This window comes from Lipophrys pholis (assembly GCF_963383615.2).
Source record: "Lipophrys pholis genome assembly, chromosome: 10".
NCBI classification, from domain to species: Eukaryota; Metazoa; Chordata; class Actinopteri; order Blenniiformes; family Blenniidae; genus Lipophrys; species Lipophrys pholis.
This window is the reverse complement of record NC_137640.1, coordinates 20,143,161-20,160,508: the sequence shown is the minus strand read 5'-3', so window position 1 is coordinate 20,160,508 and position 17,348 is coordinate 20,143,161. Positions and strand designations below refer to the sequence as shown.

General features: G+C 41.2%; 1 protein-coding gene across 1 annotated transcript; it reads right to left on the bottom strand.

The window, feature by feature from the left end:
* Window positions 1–1,140: 1,140 nt before the first annotated feature.
* raver2 (ribonucleoprotein, PTB-binding 2) lies at window positions 1,141–8,969 on the bottom strand (the record flags this gene model as incomplete). The annotated part of the gene is made up of 7 exons (XM_080473101.1): window positions 7,948–8,969; window positions 6,180–6,288; window positions 5,732–5,910; window positions 4,698–4,808; window positions 4,494–4,595; window positions 2,561–2,779; window positions 1,141–1,281 (listed from the first exon to the last, which is right to left on the bottom strand). The coding sequence occupies exons 1-7, from the start codon at window positions 8,089–8,091 to the stop codon at window positions 1,141–1,143; spliced, it is 1,005 nt and encodes a 334-aa protein (XP_080329227.1). The 5' UTR covers window positions 8,092–8,969.
* Window positions 8,970–17,348: the final 8,379 nt, after the last annotated feature.

Below are 17,348 nucleotides of genomic sequence, written 5' to 3'. Positions count from 1 at the left end.
TGAATTGTCTTGGAATATCATTATATTACAAATATATAGCAGTATAGATTAAAAAAACTAACATTTAATAAATCTTTTTCATTCAGGTTGTACAGAACACCCCCAAAAAACAGCTCAAAAGTCCATTATATATGATATTGTCTGATACGCATGGCTTTATAATATACTCTGTACTACACTGCAGTATTTACACTCGCCTTTTATTTTCTGCCCAGTCTTCATAAGAAAGGTCCATTCATTGAGGGAAGCCATTGGAAGCCACCACAAATGAGGGCTTTTGATTGTTTCAGGCCCTTTTTATTTCCTGATGTGCTCCCAAACTTTGGGATTGAAATGGCTGACACTTCCTACAGATACAGCATAGCGACAGTCACAGAAACACAGAAACACACGCACTCTAATTCCCAGTGGAGAGATTTAGAAGAGGAACCTGGCCAATAAAAGGAAGAGGGGAAAGACAATGAAGTGGGAACACAGCGGAAGGCAGTCTGACTGGTGGATCAACGCATCAAGAGTGCAACATCACACAAGTTTAGTCTTCTGAAAAAAGAGACGGAGAGGGAGATTCCAGACTCTGAGACCAGATCTAAGACATTAACAGCTGGCACACAGGTCGCCTGCTTCCTAATAAAAAAAAAAAAAAGCAGCTTTTACCTATAGACACAGTTAGGTTAAGTTTCCATTATTAGAAAAAATGTACAGGATAATATTAGTTAAGTACAATTAACTCACTGACTGAGAAACAACGGTTTAAGTTAAAGAGTTAAGGCTTAAACAGGACGACAGGAACACTGTGTGTTTTGTGTGTGTGTGTGTGTGTGTGTGTGTGTGTGTGTGTGTGTGTGTGTGTGTGTGTGTGTGTGTGTGTGTGTGTGTGTGTGTGTGTGTGTGCGTGCGTGCGTGTGCGTGTGCGTGCGTGCGTGCGTGCGTGTGTGTGCGCGTGTGTAATGATCAAAATGCACTATGGCTTGCTTTGATTTGAGTCACTTGCAACCCTAGAATCTAAATTTAACACCTACTGCGAGGGATGCAAAATGGCAGCCACAGGAAGGCCACTAGAGGGAGCTGTTACATCCAGCAGACAGTCAGCTGTTTGCACCTCCCCCTCCCGAAGCGTCAGGCTTGATGGTTTGGTTCATACTAGAGCCTCTTCCTCTTGAAGTAGTCGGCGTACTGCCCCCCCAGGCCCTGGGAATGCTGCCCGATGTAGGCGCTGTCTGATGATGCCACCTCCTGCACAGCCAGCTGGGGATACTCCCTCTTATGGCCCCTCGTCTGGTTCTGATGAGACATGAGTCAGAGCAGATTAGGAGGCGGGGGACATGCCAAAGGATATCTATCTATCTATCTATCTATCTCTCTCTCTCTCTCTCTCTCTCTCTCTCTCTCTCTCTCTCTCTCTCTCTCTCTCTCTCTCTCTCTCTCTCTCTCTCTCTCTCTCTCTCTCTCTCTCTCTATCTATCTATCTATCTATCTAAACCTTAAACTGAGGCATTTATAAACGTAAAAAACATGAATGAGTCAGTCAGTGAAACTGGGTACACAGGTCTGACACCAGGCTGGTGTATCTCAAAAGATATATGCTCTGTGTGTGTGTGTGTGTGTGTGTGTGTGTGTGTGTGTGTACAAGTACTGTGATTAACATTACCAGGTGTACGCTGACCTTCGTCTAATGTCAGCTGTGATAAGCTACCGTCCCAGCAACTGTACTCGGCTATGGAAGCTGGGTCGATGGGTGGAGGCTGTTGGGTGAAAAGTGCTTGAATGTGACAGAGGCACAAACACTCTGTGTTCATGTTTATGTGCTTTAGCCTCGCAGCTCAGCTCCAGGAAGAGGTGCAGATGCAGTCTGCACAAACAAATGTAAATCTTTCTGGCTTAACTCGGATGCCTGTGCTCATCTTGCTTACGTCATCGCGCTCTCGCTCTACCAGACCCGACCACTTCCTTTCCTCTGAAGTGGTTTGGATGACTTTGAACCATGGATGAAAACAAAAACTGCACTAAAATATTAGTGCCATATCTCAGAAATAGATGAAATAATCTGCACACACTTGTAGCTCCACAGCCTAGAAACTATGAGCTCTAATTTTTCCCTTCTAGATAAGTTAGTAGATGCACATACAGTGAAGGAAGTTTTAATATGGTAAGAGAAGTGATTATATGTGTAAGCACTTCACTGAGAAGTCGCATTTACAATAATGAGACAAAACATTTCCATTTGGCCTCCACAAAGACGTGAAAGACTTGACTCTTTATAATCTAGTGAGAAATATCCATCAGGTCATCCTGAGAAGTGATGAAACTCTTATCATGTCTCTAATTATGTCTTATCAAAATATGATGAATGACCAAATCAGGTCATGAACGATGGCCTTCAATTAACAGCCTGCTTATTTTCTATAATAATATAGTCATTTATTTCAGACTTCTTCTAACTGTGCCAGTACCTCTATGACTGGAAAAAAAAGAAAAGAAAAAGAAAAGCAATGAGATATCTTCATAAATGTACATTGGGACTTCTATACTCGGTTTGACATTGTGCAGGTTCCGAACTTACATAGTAGTAGGTGTTCCAGTCGGTGGCGGCAGTGTGTGCGTGTGTTACAGGGTTTGGCGTGGCTGCAGCCGGGTGTGGCGCCCCTAGGAAACCGGGCATTAATGGCAGGGTGCTGTAGGCTGGGAGCACAGCAGCAGCTGGCAGGACGGCTGGAGGTGGAGCGACACTGTTACTGACAGCGTGCAGAGAGACGCCGAGAGGCTTACAGACGTCTACCTCCTGCAAGACACACACGTGGGAAATGTTGAGCAATCATTCATTTTTAAACTGAAATAATGTGCTTTGTTTTTTTGTGGTTAGGAGTTTTTTTTATTTATATATACATCAACTGTAGTTTTAACAGCAAAGTGTGATCGTATATTTATTCAGACGAACATTTTCTCCCCCTGGTGGCTGGAATGAGATGTTCACGAGTCTGCTATTAGATCACTCCAGCCTGTACAGTGTGTTGCTGTATGGGCTTGTTCTCCTCAAGGGCTACCAGCCAAAACAAAAAGACCACCTGGTCTGATCAACACTTTTTTATTTTCTTGAAACATCACCCTACCTCAGAGTAAAGTTGTCATTTACATTTAAAGGTTGATATAACAGTAGAACAGTCTCCTAAAACGCAGATATATATGCAATGATAAACCTGGGCCTGACTGCTCCTGCTGTGTGGAGCTGCTTGGTATCAGCTGCTATGTGCAGAGTGATGGGTCCCTCCAACAGGCTATCACTGTTTTGAACGCAGGTCATGCTCTCCAAATAAAGACGCAGACTCTGTGAACCTAAATACCAGTATGCAGCTCAGAGGGCTACAGAACGGAGAGCTGATGCTTCTGATTTAAGTTGGGGTTCTGACTTTATACCGAGCACATAACATTTAGCAACCTCTGCATTTCTTCTTGTTTCTTGCAAATAATTGTACATTTAGAACAATCATTAAACATGGTATTGTGCTGCTGGTAGGTATACCCAGTGCCGTTAATAAGTCATATCATAAGGAAATACACTAATGTCCATACTACTTTAGATAGTAGCAAAGTAACAATAGATAGTATGTATACAATCTTTCACAGAAACTCTGGAAAATGTATCTAATTTGAAGATATTTAATCCATGAAGAATAATTGGATATGTGTTATTTTACTCACTATAACACTATTCAACTTGTTAAATCATATATAAATGGAACATAAAAGTGTGACTTTAAAGCAGTAAAATATCCTGACATAAAACTGTATTTTATTTTTAATGCCCTATTTATTAGCTTTTTGCAAATGTCCCACGATTGTCTCAACAGCCAATAACTATAAAAAGGTGCACAGTAGAAGTGTGTAAAAGTGTACAAAGTTTAGGGGTCATAGAGAACATGTGTCAAACATACACGAGAGACATGGCTCCTTTATGTAAACTTCAAAAAGACAGTCTAAATGGTCTTTCCAAGGTCTCAAATTAATCATTTCTACTCAGTTGTCAATAATTCAAAGATAGTAGTGAAACGTTTACTACATGCCCGGCTCGTTGTTGCATTGAATGTGTGTGTGTGGGCACATTAAGCCTCCCGACGAGGAAATAATAAAATGTATGGTAAAATAATTTTATATAAGGTCCAAAGCAAAAGCTTCTAACGAACCACTCTGATCATGCTTATTTTCTATAGATCTGGGCTGAAACCAACAAATCTTTTAAAACAAGATTCTTTAGGAAGTGTAAAATCTACCAAAACCTGCTACTGAGCGACTATACTCAGTGTTGGATTATACAGTAAATGCAATTTTAGATGTAATAGCGGTAGTTTCATTCTTGTTATGTCAAAGTTCTACTTCACGTGGATTAAAAAAAAATGAAATTATTAGACATGTTTTTTTTCTTTCCACTGTTGATGTAGGTATAATGACTGGAACCACTTGATCCTACCTATCTAGAAGTTAACACTTGGGTTGTATACCTTGTTGGCGTAGGCCTGGTTGGCTGTGGCAGGTTGGGAGTAGTACTGAGTGACGGCCTGCATGTACGAACTGTAATCCCCGTAGGAGGATACTGCTGGAGTCTGCAAAATAATACACAAACAAAAAGACACAGAAATGAGAACCATTTTTGCACACAGTAGTGCTGACAGAGCCCTGCACAGTTACAAACAAGTGTGTCTCACCGATGTGTGCTCCTTGCTGTAGTCTGTGGCAGTGTTGTCCTGTGGAGCAGCAGCACTGTAGGTGTGAGCTTGTGCTGCTTGGTAGTGCTGGTACCACTGCTGCATGGCCTCCTGTGACACACACACACACACACACACACACACACACACACACACACACACACACACACACACACACACACACACACACACACACACACACACACACACACACACACACACACACACACACACACACACACACACGTGCGCGCCAACAACCAGTAGATAAAAAAGACACATAATATTTACTCAGTAATTTTCTTGTCTTGGTTGATTTTTTTTTTGCCTCTTTTTTTTAATGTCGCTCCTTTCCATTTCTCATTCATGAACAATTGTTTCGGGAAACAGCTCTCCTCTGTTCCCTCTCCTTTGTCTTTGCAGACAAATTAAACAGACAGTTTCATTGGTTATCTAATCATGAGTCATTTGTTTGGATGAGTAGATTGTAATTAACATTTAAAATTGAGTTTGCTGCTTGCTGCAAATATCAGATATGTCACTTGCTCAGGAGGAGGAAATATTGTGTGAGAGAGAGAGAGAGAGAGAGAGAGAGAGAGAGAGAGAGAGAGAGAGAGAGAGAGAGAGAGAGAGAAGAAAGAACGAAGGAAAGAAAGAAAGAAAGAAGGAAAGAAAGAAAGAGCTGTGTAGACAGACAATGGAGGCTTCGTGGGTCGTTCTGAGTGTGGAGTGTTAAGAGAGAGAAGGGGAGTAGGGACAGATGGAGACACATGGTGCTTTCTGCCAAATCCACTCTTATTTTTTCTGTCCAAATATCTATACCCATTCTCATTTCTTCCACCTCCCTGCCTCGCCTAGTTACAGCTCACTCTGTCACTGCTGCTCTCACCCTTCCCCTGATATAGTATCATCCATCCAGCCACTATCCCTCTTTTAGACTCGGTACTGGTTAATTGTGAACATGCAGAGTCACATCCATCCAACCATAACCATTGGAACTTTCCTGCCATGCATGTGGATACATAGTGCAGTACCTGAGTGTAGGCCTGGTTATACTGGCTGTAGTCGCTGGAGGTATCAGTGCTGTATGGGGAAGTTGTTGTGGCTGCACTGTGGGAGAAGGAGCTGGAGCCCTGTGAGGCCGGAGGAGCCATGGGACTGTTGTACACCCCAGAGCCTGGCTGTCCTGCCTGGGCTTTGCTCCCCACTGAACCTGAACAACATGTCAATGCACCGCGGAGAGAAATAACAGAAGGTTATACTGACTGGAGCAGACCTTTCTTTGAAGAATCTGATATACTGTACTTCTTCAATATAATGTAATTTATTGTCTTATTCACATTTACCTTTCTGAATCTGAAGCATATATTCTGCATGTATCCAAACTTGCATGTGTTTTTCCAACATACACAAATGAAAAAATCTCTAATATCGAGCAAAAATAGTTTCTGACACATTCATTTGTTGTTTATGTGGGTTCACCTTGCAGAACTACTCCAGGCATTACACTGGCAAGGTTAAGGTAAGGATTAGAGGGAAGTCGGACTTCTTTAGGAGGATCACCCAGCAAGGAGCCTTGGCCACTGCACACCTGAAGAGAGAAAGAGAGATGGATTTTAATCCCTTTATCCATGCTGCCATCATTAGGATCAGATTACTAAATACCACGTCCACCTAAGTAGTAAGGATTCCGTCCATTCATCCAGAGGAAGTTGGCCAATAAGACTTATACTTCTTCTATGGCTGAACAAGTCTCTCTTTTCTGGCTTTACTCGCCATCATTTATTACTCTGAGTTTGTGGACTTTATTTTGAGTTGCACTAGTTCCCTTTGTTAGATGTTTTCAAGCCCATCTATTCACTGATGTTTTTTGATTGGGTTGTTGTAAACCGACAATCATCTTTTGTTGAATAAATGTTCTATTGCATGTAGTTGGCCTCAGGTCACCTTTGCCCTTTCCTCTCAGCCATAATGAAATACATCCTGTATGGACCCACAGAGAAGCATCTCCTGATGTCCTCTCTCGGCTTTTTGTCACACACGCACTTAAAAAAAAAAACAAAAAAACTATTTTGGATGTGGCTTGGCAAGATTAATGTCGAATTACATGTTTTCAGCGAGCTCACAACACAACTTCTCAAACCTTCCCTCTGAGTGAACGTTTGTGCAATCACAAGATAACCTGGTATTAGGGCAATCGAAAATAATCTACTCTTTACATTCATGCCCAGTGTCCTGTAAATTGGGTCAAATAACTTTACTGTTTCATTTTTCCATGTCTTTGACGGATTACAGCAAATCTAATGTTTAACATCAAGTGAAAACAGTGTGATAACAGCGACAGTGATTCAAAAGCAACATTTCAGAACACTCATCAAACACATTTCCTCAGCATCAGGTTTCAGTTGACTTTCTTGCACAACTGAAAAGCGAAATATGCTGTGAGGATTCTTCTGTCTATTAATTATACTTTTCTCTCGATTAAAAAGACTTCAGAGAGGACAGCCCTGGGACTGGTATGAGATCCCTCAAGAACCTCAGCACTGTGATTATCTCTGCAGGCTGACTTAGAATGGGTGGTGACGTTTGCATGGGGGGGTGCTGTATTTAATCCAGGCCTAGAAAAGGAGACGGAGACGAGTTTATAAGACGACAGAAATGCAGGTGATTGGATAAATAGACAGCAACAAACACCACAGAGAGGAAAACCTCGTATTGTAGTAGATAAGAGAAATGAGGCCAAAGTGCACCAGAGTCAGTTTATTGTCATGCTCCCTTGTTAGTGCGATTTCACAAGAGATATTTCTGAAAGAAGCTATAATAAGATAATTATGCCTGTCCACAAGAGACAGATGAATTATCATGGTAAGAAACGGTAATAGATGTCAACAAAGAAAAAAAAAATACATGTGACTGAAAGATGAATTTATTTCAAATATGAACTAAACGTTATAAAGCTTTTTCTTTTCTGCAAATTTTCTAAAAAAGGAAAAAAAGTTTTCACTTAATGTCTACAAAGTTATAAGGTTTCTACAACATTTCTGAGCAGGCTGCAATGAATTTGTTTGCCGATAACCCCCAACACTGTGTGATCCACTATCTAATACAAATTTAGAGGGATAATCAACTGGTTATGAAGCAGAAGGTTTGTTGGTGTAACAACTGCTCCATAGGACGTGTGCAGAGGTGTGTCAAGCACCGAGTGACCTGAATCCAAGAAATAGTTCTCTCTTAATTGCAAGGGGCTCACCATTGTCCCAGGAGGAGCTGGCTGCTGCTGCCTGTCGCAGGTGGAGGAGGACAAGGAAGCGGAGGAGGAAGCGGAGGAGACAGAAGGAGTTGTCGACAAACAATGGGTGGTGTTTTGATCTCGACCCTGGAGGTAAGGCATCATGCCTGGTGCCGATACCACTACCGTGGCATTGTGGGTAGATGCTGGTGCTGTCTCCTGTCCCAACTCTGTGAGGAGGTTAACAAGACACAACTCATTATAGCATATAGAACTCCCCCCACAGACACACAACTAGAAACAAAACTCTAAACAAAGCTCTGGGCAGCGCTGCCTGACTGTGAGCACAACGCAGGGTGAACCGTGGAGATGTCACCAGTCCACACAGACCAACTATCATAACGCCGACAGCAACAAGTTAATATTAAACAAGCAGGTCTTTGGATTGCAAAGAGAAGCTGGATGACCTGTTGAAATCATGCATGAATGCATCAGAAACCATCACAACTGCACAGACATTAATCCAGGATATTCTGGCTGTGACAAAACTACAACATAGTGTAGCCTGAGTGCCGTCTCCTCAAATAGAAGCGTGGTATTTTCAAGGTTCTAAACGTCTGCATCTGTTTTACAGCAGCCACCACAGACTCTCAACACCTGCTGGAAAACCCACAAAATAAATGAGAAGAAGAGAAACAACAAATCTGTGACGTTGAAAAGGTACAGGGAAGATATAAAAAGGTGCACAGAGTAACAGGAAATGAAAGCAAGGTGAGTAGAGATGCCAGAGAAACATGTAAGACGGCTTTTACTGATGGCCATCGGAGTGTTGGTCTCTTCCAGACAGAGATGAATCACTCAGACGGCTGGAAACTGAGAGCTCAGCCCGGCCGTCTCTGAAGAGCCGGTCGTAATATTTGAGAATGGATTTCCTGCTCGTGCATCACCATTTATCACGTTTATCTTCAGCTCTGCACTTAGCTTCACGCTCCCAGTATTTCACTCACTCCCGGGTTTAATATCACAAATATGTGCACACGTGCAAAAAAAAAAAAAAAAAAAAAAAGCAAAGCTTAAAAGAATTGCACAATGGTTAAAACATGCAAACACACTCCACACACTGTCACACAAAGTTATAAATCCAATACTGCCGTGACAAATGGCCTCAGAAGCACAATAAAATAATCAGCTCTAACAACCCTTAAGCTAATGTTCCCAGCAGACAGACACACACACGCGCACACACACACACACACACACACACACACACACACACACACACACACACACACACACACACACACACACACACACACACACACACACACACACACACACACACACACACACACACACACACACACACACACGCAAACACAGTGATTTAGAACAACAACAACACACAGCAGTTGCACACGCACAATCAAAGAGGTGTGCACAAGCACAGCCGCATTGTATTTGTACACACACTGCCCCTGATATATCATTTCCATTTAAAAGAACCGTGTTTCTCAGTTGGACATTTAAATTGTAAATGCGCCACCGTTTCCTCAAGTAGTGTCTTGTGATGTACAATCCAGAGGCATCCCGTGATCTTTACAGAGGCAGCTCAGGGACCTGACATCATCATGAAGGATTAAAAATCCCAATGAGAAAAATAGGCACCAGTGGTCACTGCGCACTCTGAACTGTCCTTAAATGCCTCTTGTGCAGATGCAAGTGCCACACTATTCCACATTACAAAGCTACTTAGAAAAACACTCACTGTTTCTAACATGTAGTGAAACTGTTTCATTCCTATAAAGACAGTTTTTTGCTTCTTTTAGGTCTGTTTGCAAGATACCTAGTTTGCATGTGCATGTAAAGTGATGATGTCAAGTAGAATAGTACCAATAGTACACTTTTTTTTTTTATCACAAAGTGATACAAATTATACTGTATGTATTGTTTGAAATCATGAAAAACACAGATAAGTGTAGTTATGGCAGCAACAATGAACTACAAGCTTTCAAATATATTTTAAATGACTGATGACAGAGAGACAAACAACAAGTTGTTAAATTGTTGACAAAAGAGTTGTTGAGAGAGGCCGTGATCTAAAGTGTTTGGAATCTGTGACTCCTGCTTGAACATGTTCACCTGTGGGGGAATCTCCCAGGAGACCTTTCCCCAGCGGCACGAGGCCCGGAGGCCGCAGAGACAGGGCTTTCTGCATCAGCAGCCTGGATGGGTCCCCGAGCAGACCTGACACCTGGCAGAGAGGGAAGAATGACGGGGATCACCAACAAGAAGCGAAGACAAACATCAACATGAAGAAGAACTGATGAAACTGAGAGATCTGAAAGAATTGAAGTGGAAAACCAAGCATATGAGAGAAGACGGTGAGTAGAAGAACATGACCATACGATAACCCGCAGTAGCTTGCATTAGTACTTTTTATTACATTCTACTTTCTTTTTTGGTATGAACATGTATAATATGAGTAGAAGTACTTAAGAATGAAAAAGAAAAGTAAATATAGGCGAGCCGTTTTTAGGTAGATGTGGATCTTTTAAAAAAAAAGGAAAGGAAATCACCTACTCCAAACATGACTACCTGTGACTTTTAACATCCACTTCAGCAATTAAAGACAACACCGAAGACATTTTAAGAGAAAATATGCAAATGAACGCGTAGAAGGAAGTTTCAACACCTCAGGGTCTGTCTTTTATCTCAAAAGAAAGCAATTAAATTGCATGGTTTCAGGCGCGTTTAGTTTCATTATGTATTAAGTGCGAGAGATTTAAATACAAGGGCACATGGGCGCGTGCACGAGGTTATGTTTAACACTCCTCACTACCCTATGCCAATCACCATGCACACACGAACAGGTGTCTTACACTGCTGATGCGTTTGTCTTTGATGTGTAGAAGCTGCTGCTGCGCGAGCTGCATGTGCAATAGGTTCTGCAGGACGAGTCCATTACCAAGCATAGCACTCTGCAGGAAAAGAGGTAAATGGGTGTTATTGCAAGGCACGCAGCGCACGCACACACACACAGTGTTGAAAACATGGCACACGGATGTCGATAGGACTTTAACCTGGTGCGCTTTTCCCAGAGTGAGCAGAGCTGTAGTGAGAGGAGGTCTAAGGAACGGCAGGCTGGTATGGCGCCCGTACTTTCCTAAACAACAACAACAACAGAGCCGAACAACGAATCAAAACATCAATCAGAGCCTCCATTTGTGATTTTCTTTCTTTCTTTCTTTTTTTTTTACATTGTGTTTCAACTAATGCAGTAATCAATCATTGTCTCAACAGGCATACAGCGACAAAATTATGAGTCAGACAACTAATCTATCAGTCATTTACAGAACATTTTAAGCAATTATATAGCCATCTGCTTCATAAAAGGTGGCAGTGAAGCAATATTGGGATAATATATTGGCACAAAGCAAACTACATCACTCAAAACTTTCTGTTTTCAAGCGTAAATTTAATTTAGTTTGAAAAGACTGAAAAGAAGCTTAAAAAAAAAAAGAAAGAACAAAATCCTTCAACACAATAAAGCCAAGTTGAAAACACTCACATTTTCAAACCTCTAAAAATGACAACAACCCGTTTTACATTTTGTTGCACTGACTGAGAGACGTCTGCACATTGAGTTGTGTTGAGGACATGTGGCAAATGGCTGAAGGGAAACGATATGCTGATATGTGGCATACCGCCACTTCAATTCACACGTCGAGAAATCTAACTTTATTGGAGTTCGTCGCCGTTCGTTTCTGAGAGACTCCACATCAACGTCAGTCTCCGCGATTTCATTGCTCAAGACAAAAGTGGAACATCTGCAATGTCTGAGTGTTGTTTCCTTTGATTCATTTGACAACCTGTGAGCAGCGATGATGTTTGGTTCGACACGCCGCCTGTCAAAGACACTCGGTTGGACTGAAGGTGGCGAGGATGACGATGCGTTCGTTGTGAGTGAGCAGGGTGGACGGGAATGAAAACAAACTCATACAGATGACAAGTTAAAAACCACTGACCCAAATCACAATATCAATAACACAGATTATCAAAATCTATATCCTTATAATGTTACTGGATGGTTTCGAAACTACATCCTACATACTGTCTGTTGGAGCCAATTGAGATTAGACATTTTCTTTGAAATTGGAACAAATTCAAGTAATGATAAGGAATATTAAGTTGAAGGTTTTGCTTTTGTTGTTGAATTGATCATGATTATTGTCTGGATCTCTCCTCCTCCCAGTCAGACCTCCTCTTTATAATGAGAAGGTGCAGCTGTGAGTGTTGACGGAGGAAAGAGTGAGACACTTTTTCTACCACACACACACACACACACACACACACACACACACACACACACACACACACACACACACACACACACACACACACACACACACACACACACACACACACACACACACACACACCCATGCACGCAATCAAACTAGGATTTGAGCAAATTAAAGCAAATCATTTGTGTTTTGTAGAAGTCAAACACGGGGAATATTTTTTGTTTGTTTAAATAGATTGTAGATTTTTATTAATCTCCACGATGCTTTTTTATACTGCCAGTGAAAAATCTCCTCCTCAAATGGCAACTCAAGTTTATGATTTTGAAACAAAAGAGTAGCCAGATCGCTGTATAGTTTTGAACCAAGAAAAAAATATGAGGTTGACTCAAGCTTTTTTTTGTATTCTTCCTGATTGTGTAACTATTATAATATTGTTCATACAAATACGTATATTTGAAGTCGTTGCTCAAAACTTCTACTATCAACATTTGGTTTGTTTGAACTATTTCAGTAGTTCAAGTGGTTTTTAATCAGCATCAACACATTTACTGATTAAAGTAATACTAACAAAGGGCAGTTTCAACATGAAAACAAAACTCACATTTGTGATAGTTTGCTTTCATTCTTCTTGGGTTTTTTTTTAGATTAAATCAGCAGAATCTGTGTCTGTTACCCAATACCTGCACACACACACAACAATATTCTTGTTGGGGGGGGTGTCTGTGTGCACGTCTGTAACCAAAAGGTCTCGTCATAATAAATGAAAGCGTCATTGCTAATGGTAGCTTCCTCCTCCAGAATAGGTGGAGAAAGTTTAACATTTAATTAAGGTCCTAATTTTAGACTTTAATTGTGCGCTCTTCTTTAAGAGAGCTCCGCTACCAACCCTCCCATCTTCTCTCCTTCCTGTTCTCATTTGTTCCGGTAATGTCACACCATTTCATTTTAATACCTGATTAGTCATTCATTAAATAATGAAGCTGTCCATGAGGTGATTGCAGGATATAGAAGGACCAGGAAGAGACTTCCACTGTGGCTCTCTGATTACCAGCAAAGTCCCATAGAAACATTATTCAGGGATAAGTTCAGGACACACAGAGAGGCCCATATATATTAAAAGATTATTGAGAATGGAATGGTCAACATGTGAGCAAATTCCAAAAATGCAGAGCAAAAAAATTATAATAAAAATCATTTCAAAGCCACATTGAACTTGAAACATGGCAAATCCGCAAATAGAATATCAAAAAAACAAAAATATTTATTTAAAAAAAGCATTAAATATCAAAAGAAATGACAAAATAATAATGAAATATAATACATCTTTCTCTTACTTTGTAAATCTGCACATGTCACTTAAGTTTTCCAGCAGAATTTGAATATTTTCGGTCACTGACCACATTTATTTGACAATGAGTGAAAAACTAAGAGGCTTTAGATAATGTTGATAAACGAGGCTATAATTCCATTGTTGAACAAAGGTACATTCATCATAGTGCCAATTAAATTATAAAATAAAATGTTGGATAAAAAATAAAAACGTGTCATCACAAGAAATTTAGAACAATTGTTATTTCAATGTAAAAACAGTCATTTTGTGAGTGTGTACAGTCTAATTTTCTTCTCTCCAGTGGGCCCAACACATCTCCAGTGGTGACTTGCTTTTTGGTGTTACGCAACTGTGCCAGCAGACGGTTGTTACACTTCATCTACACACTAACAGAAGAGTCAAGACAGTAATTCACAAGAGGGTTTGGGACCCCCGAGGCTTTGCCAGCTCTGAGATTGTCAAAATCAGATTTGTACATGTGAAAAGAAAAAAAAAAAGAATAACACACTTTGTAGAGTCAGACTCTGAGCAAACCTGGGAAAAAAAAGGTATTTTGGACTTATTTTAGAGGAAACACCTTTTGTGTCTATTAGTGTTTGGCTTTGGGGACCACGAGATCAAGATGTTAAAGAGTGCATTACATACCTGATGACAGCCATGAAGAAAAAAAAAAAATCATGTCAATTCTTGAGTTGTTTGAAAACCTTGAAAAATGTATGAAAGTTGTGACTGAATTTGTGGCTCATACCTCCTCTCTTCCCAGAGTGGTATGGTCTCATGAGGATCTGCAGGGCGGCAGGGTTGGTCATACTAGTCAACAGCTGAGCCAGGTTTGGTTCTGGAAGCAAACCTTTTCTGTTACTCAGAATCTGGAGAAGAAAGCAAAGCATGCAAATTAGTGGATTTAATAGGGGACAGTATGTGTGTGTGTGTGTGTGTGTGTGTGTGTGTGTGTGTGTGTGTGTGTGTGTGTGTGTGTGTGTGTGTGTGTGTGGTACAGTGAGTGTTTTGATCTTGTCGTTATGAGCTCCTAATGAATGCTGTAATAATTACACTAGATTACATTATCAGGATGCGCCTGCCATGTCAGTAGAGAGAAGTCTATCTGGGGGAACTAAAAGAAAGCAAGAGACATTTTGAGAAGCTATCAGCATAGGAGCGGTGGGCTGGCTGAGAGAGTCCATGGGTAGAAAAACAAAACAGGACAGACAAAGAGTTTGGAAAGGAAACAGAAAAAAAAAACACCTTTTTAATCACCTTTTCGGTCCAACTCATGAATTATGTATCTGCTAGAGTTACAAATTGGCAACATACTCAATAGTATTGACCAATTCTTCCCAATCTGCTGCATTCAGGTAATCTGACTGAGGTGTGGATAAAACGAACCGCTGTAACATAAAATACTCTTTAGGTGTTTGTTAGTTATCTAATGTTGGGGAACACAGATTGAATGAAATCTATAAAGCAGCAAGACAGCTGATAAATAAAACACTTTAAATAACTTCAGCCTTGCCTTGTACTGCAGTAACTCCTCTCTGGGAATTAGTACTATGGGTATATGTCTAACATAGGTCGTTGTTATTAATACAGAAGTTTGGGATCAGTCACAGCTAAGATAGCGTCACAGCTTGTTGATCTGCACCCTCCAGTTATGAAATGTGTATTTCAATAAAATGGGATTATTTCCTTTTTGACACTGCGCCAGTGGGAGTTCTTGGTTTTCTCTCATATTTTGTCAGATATGGAGCTTATGTCACGAAGCGACTTCATCTAAAATCACGAGTGTTTTTCACTTAAACAATAATATTTACTGCTTTGACAGTTTTAATTCACTCACACACACAGTTGGGAGCACCCTGGTTGGGTTCAGTGCCACTTTAAGGGACAGGTAATAGGAGGAGATCAAACCATCAACCTTGTGACTGCAAGGGGGCTCACTCTACCAACTCAGCCGTAGACGACTGTGTTGTAAATTGCCATCATAAAACTGTAATGAGAATGAAAGGAAATGCTTTTACTTCACTGTTGTCGCTTTGCTTTGTATTCATTCCATTTGTCAAAGCAGCAGATTTCATTCATTCGTGCCTCACATCTCGTGAAAATGCATCAGCGATTTTGTGTGATTCCCTCATTGGCAGTAAAGCTTACATTCAATCTGACATGAGCTGAATTTCCTGGAATTAAAGAGATCTCTGCTGACTCTTTTAATGAAAAGACATACCGTAAAGCTCATTTCAAAATAAGAATTTAATCATTCATTACAGAGAGGAAATTCAATTCAATAGACTCAAATGAGATTCAATTGAATTAGCCTGCGCTGAATCAAACAGAGCTGGCCTTTGCTCAGGTAGATCCTCCTTCAGCCTTGACGGGCAGTATTAAACGTCTGGCTCAAAGACATGGCTATTTAAAACAACATTTGCAGGGTGGTGATATTTCCTCCTCGTCTGCCCCGGAGCTACAACTTCAGCCCAAGTCAGCCTTGTTTCCTCCCTGTCACATCCTGGAGATAGAGCTCTACTGACGGAGATGGAGTGGGTTTGACTGCAGGCTGTCAGCAGGAGAGACACAGGAGAGTCCAGTGCACCGATACAGTACGTGCACTTGTGTGTTACGGCAAAGAAAAATGTTCTGTGTGCCTGCTCGTGTGTGCGCATGCATGTGTGCCGGTGTTGAACAAGGCCAGTCGTAGCTGACAGCATCTTTCAAGGGAAGAGAGGAGGAGGAGGAGGAGGAGGAGGAGGAGGAGGAGGAGGAAGGACTGCACTTGTTTCTTTTCTTTCTGCTGAAGAAAATGTCAGGATGCATCAGCCTGTTTGGCTGCTGGCACAAAAAATCCAGCCACACACCCCCACGCTAACACGCACTCGCACACGCCAGGGAGGTAAGGAAGCCGCGAAGACGGGAAGGCGAGAAGCGTCGTGTAAGAAGAAGGATGGAGGCAAGAGAAAAGAGGAGGAGGGAGGAGTAAGCCATCTGGTCCTCAGCGCTCACACTCAAACTCACTGACTGGAGAATAGAGAGAATCGCCTCAGAGGAGAAACGTAACCAGGAAGAGGTCTTGATCTTTATCTCAAGGTCTGATGTTGCTCTTGCCGGCTGCTCGTTTTCTCTACAGTGATCCTGAAGTCGCCTCAGGATGCAGACGTAACAACCTCACGAGTCCTCGCTGGCTCAGGTGCTCTCGCTTAGTTTACCTTCCATCCCTGGTTTTCTCTCATTCTTCCTCACATCTTTCTCATCTTCCTCTGCCAATTCACAAGGAGACGCATTTCCCTCAATATCCTTTTTCTTCTCTCGACTGCAATTCAGGCTTTGCCAGGGTTAATGCTTTGCATTTTTAAACCAGAACCTTCAAGGTTACAACCTATTTACATGACAATTCATGTTATTCACGGGTGCAATGCCATCAGAGCGGGAGAAAACTACTGATAACATGCTTTTCTTCCAACGTGTATCAGTGAAGATTCTAAATTAAGTACTTCTGATAATTTTATTTTGAAGTATTTGGCTTAGCAGCGCCACAGCTTCAAGCTATAATCTACAAACTCTGACTCAACTATAGTCCTTTGAGCTTAATAGCGTAATTTAAAATATTTAAAGCTGTAATGGCTTTCAGGGGCATTGTGGGAAGCTCATTATCAACCAGAAACCTATTCACAGTGATCAGATCAGAGCAACATTGCTGAAGCCAGACACTCCTAAAATGAATACAAACCCTGTAAAAAAAAGTAACTATTCACTTTACATTATTAGTGTGAACATTGTTTATGCAAAAGTTTGAATAA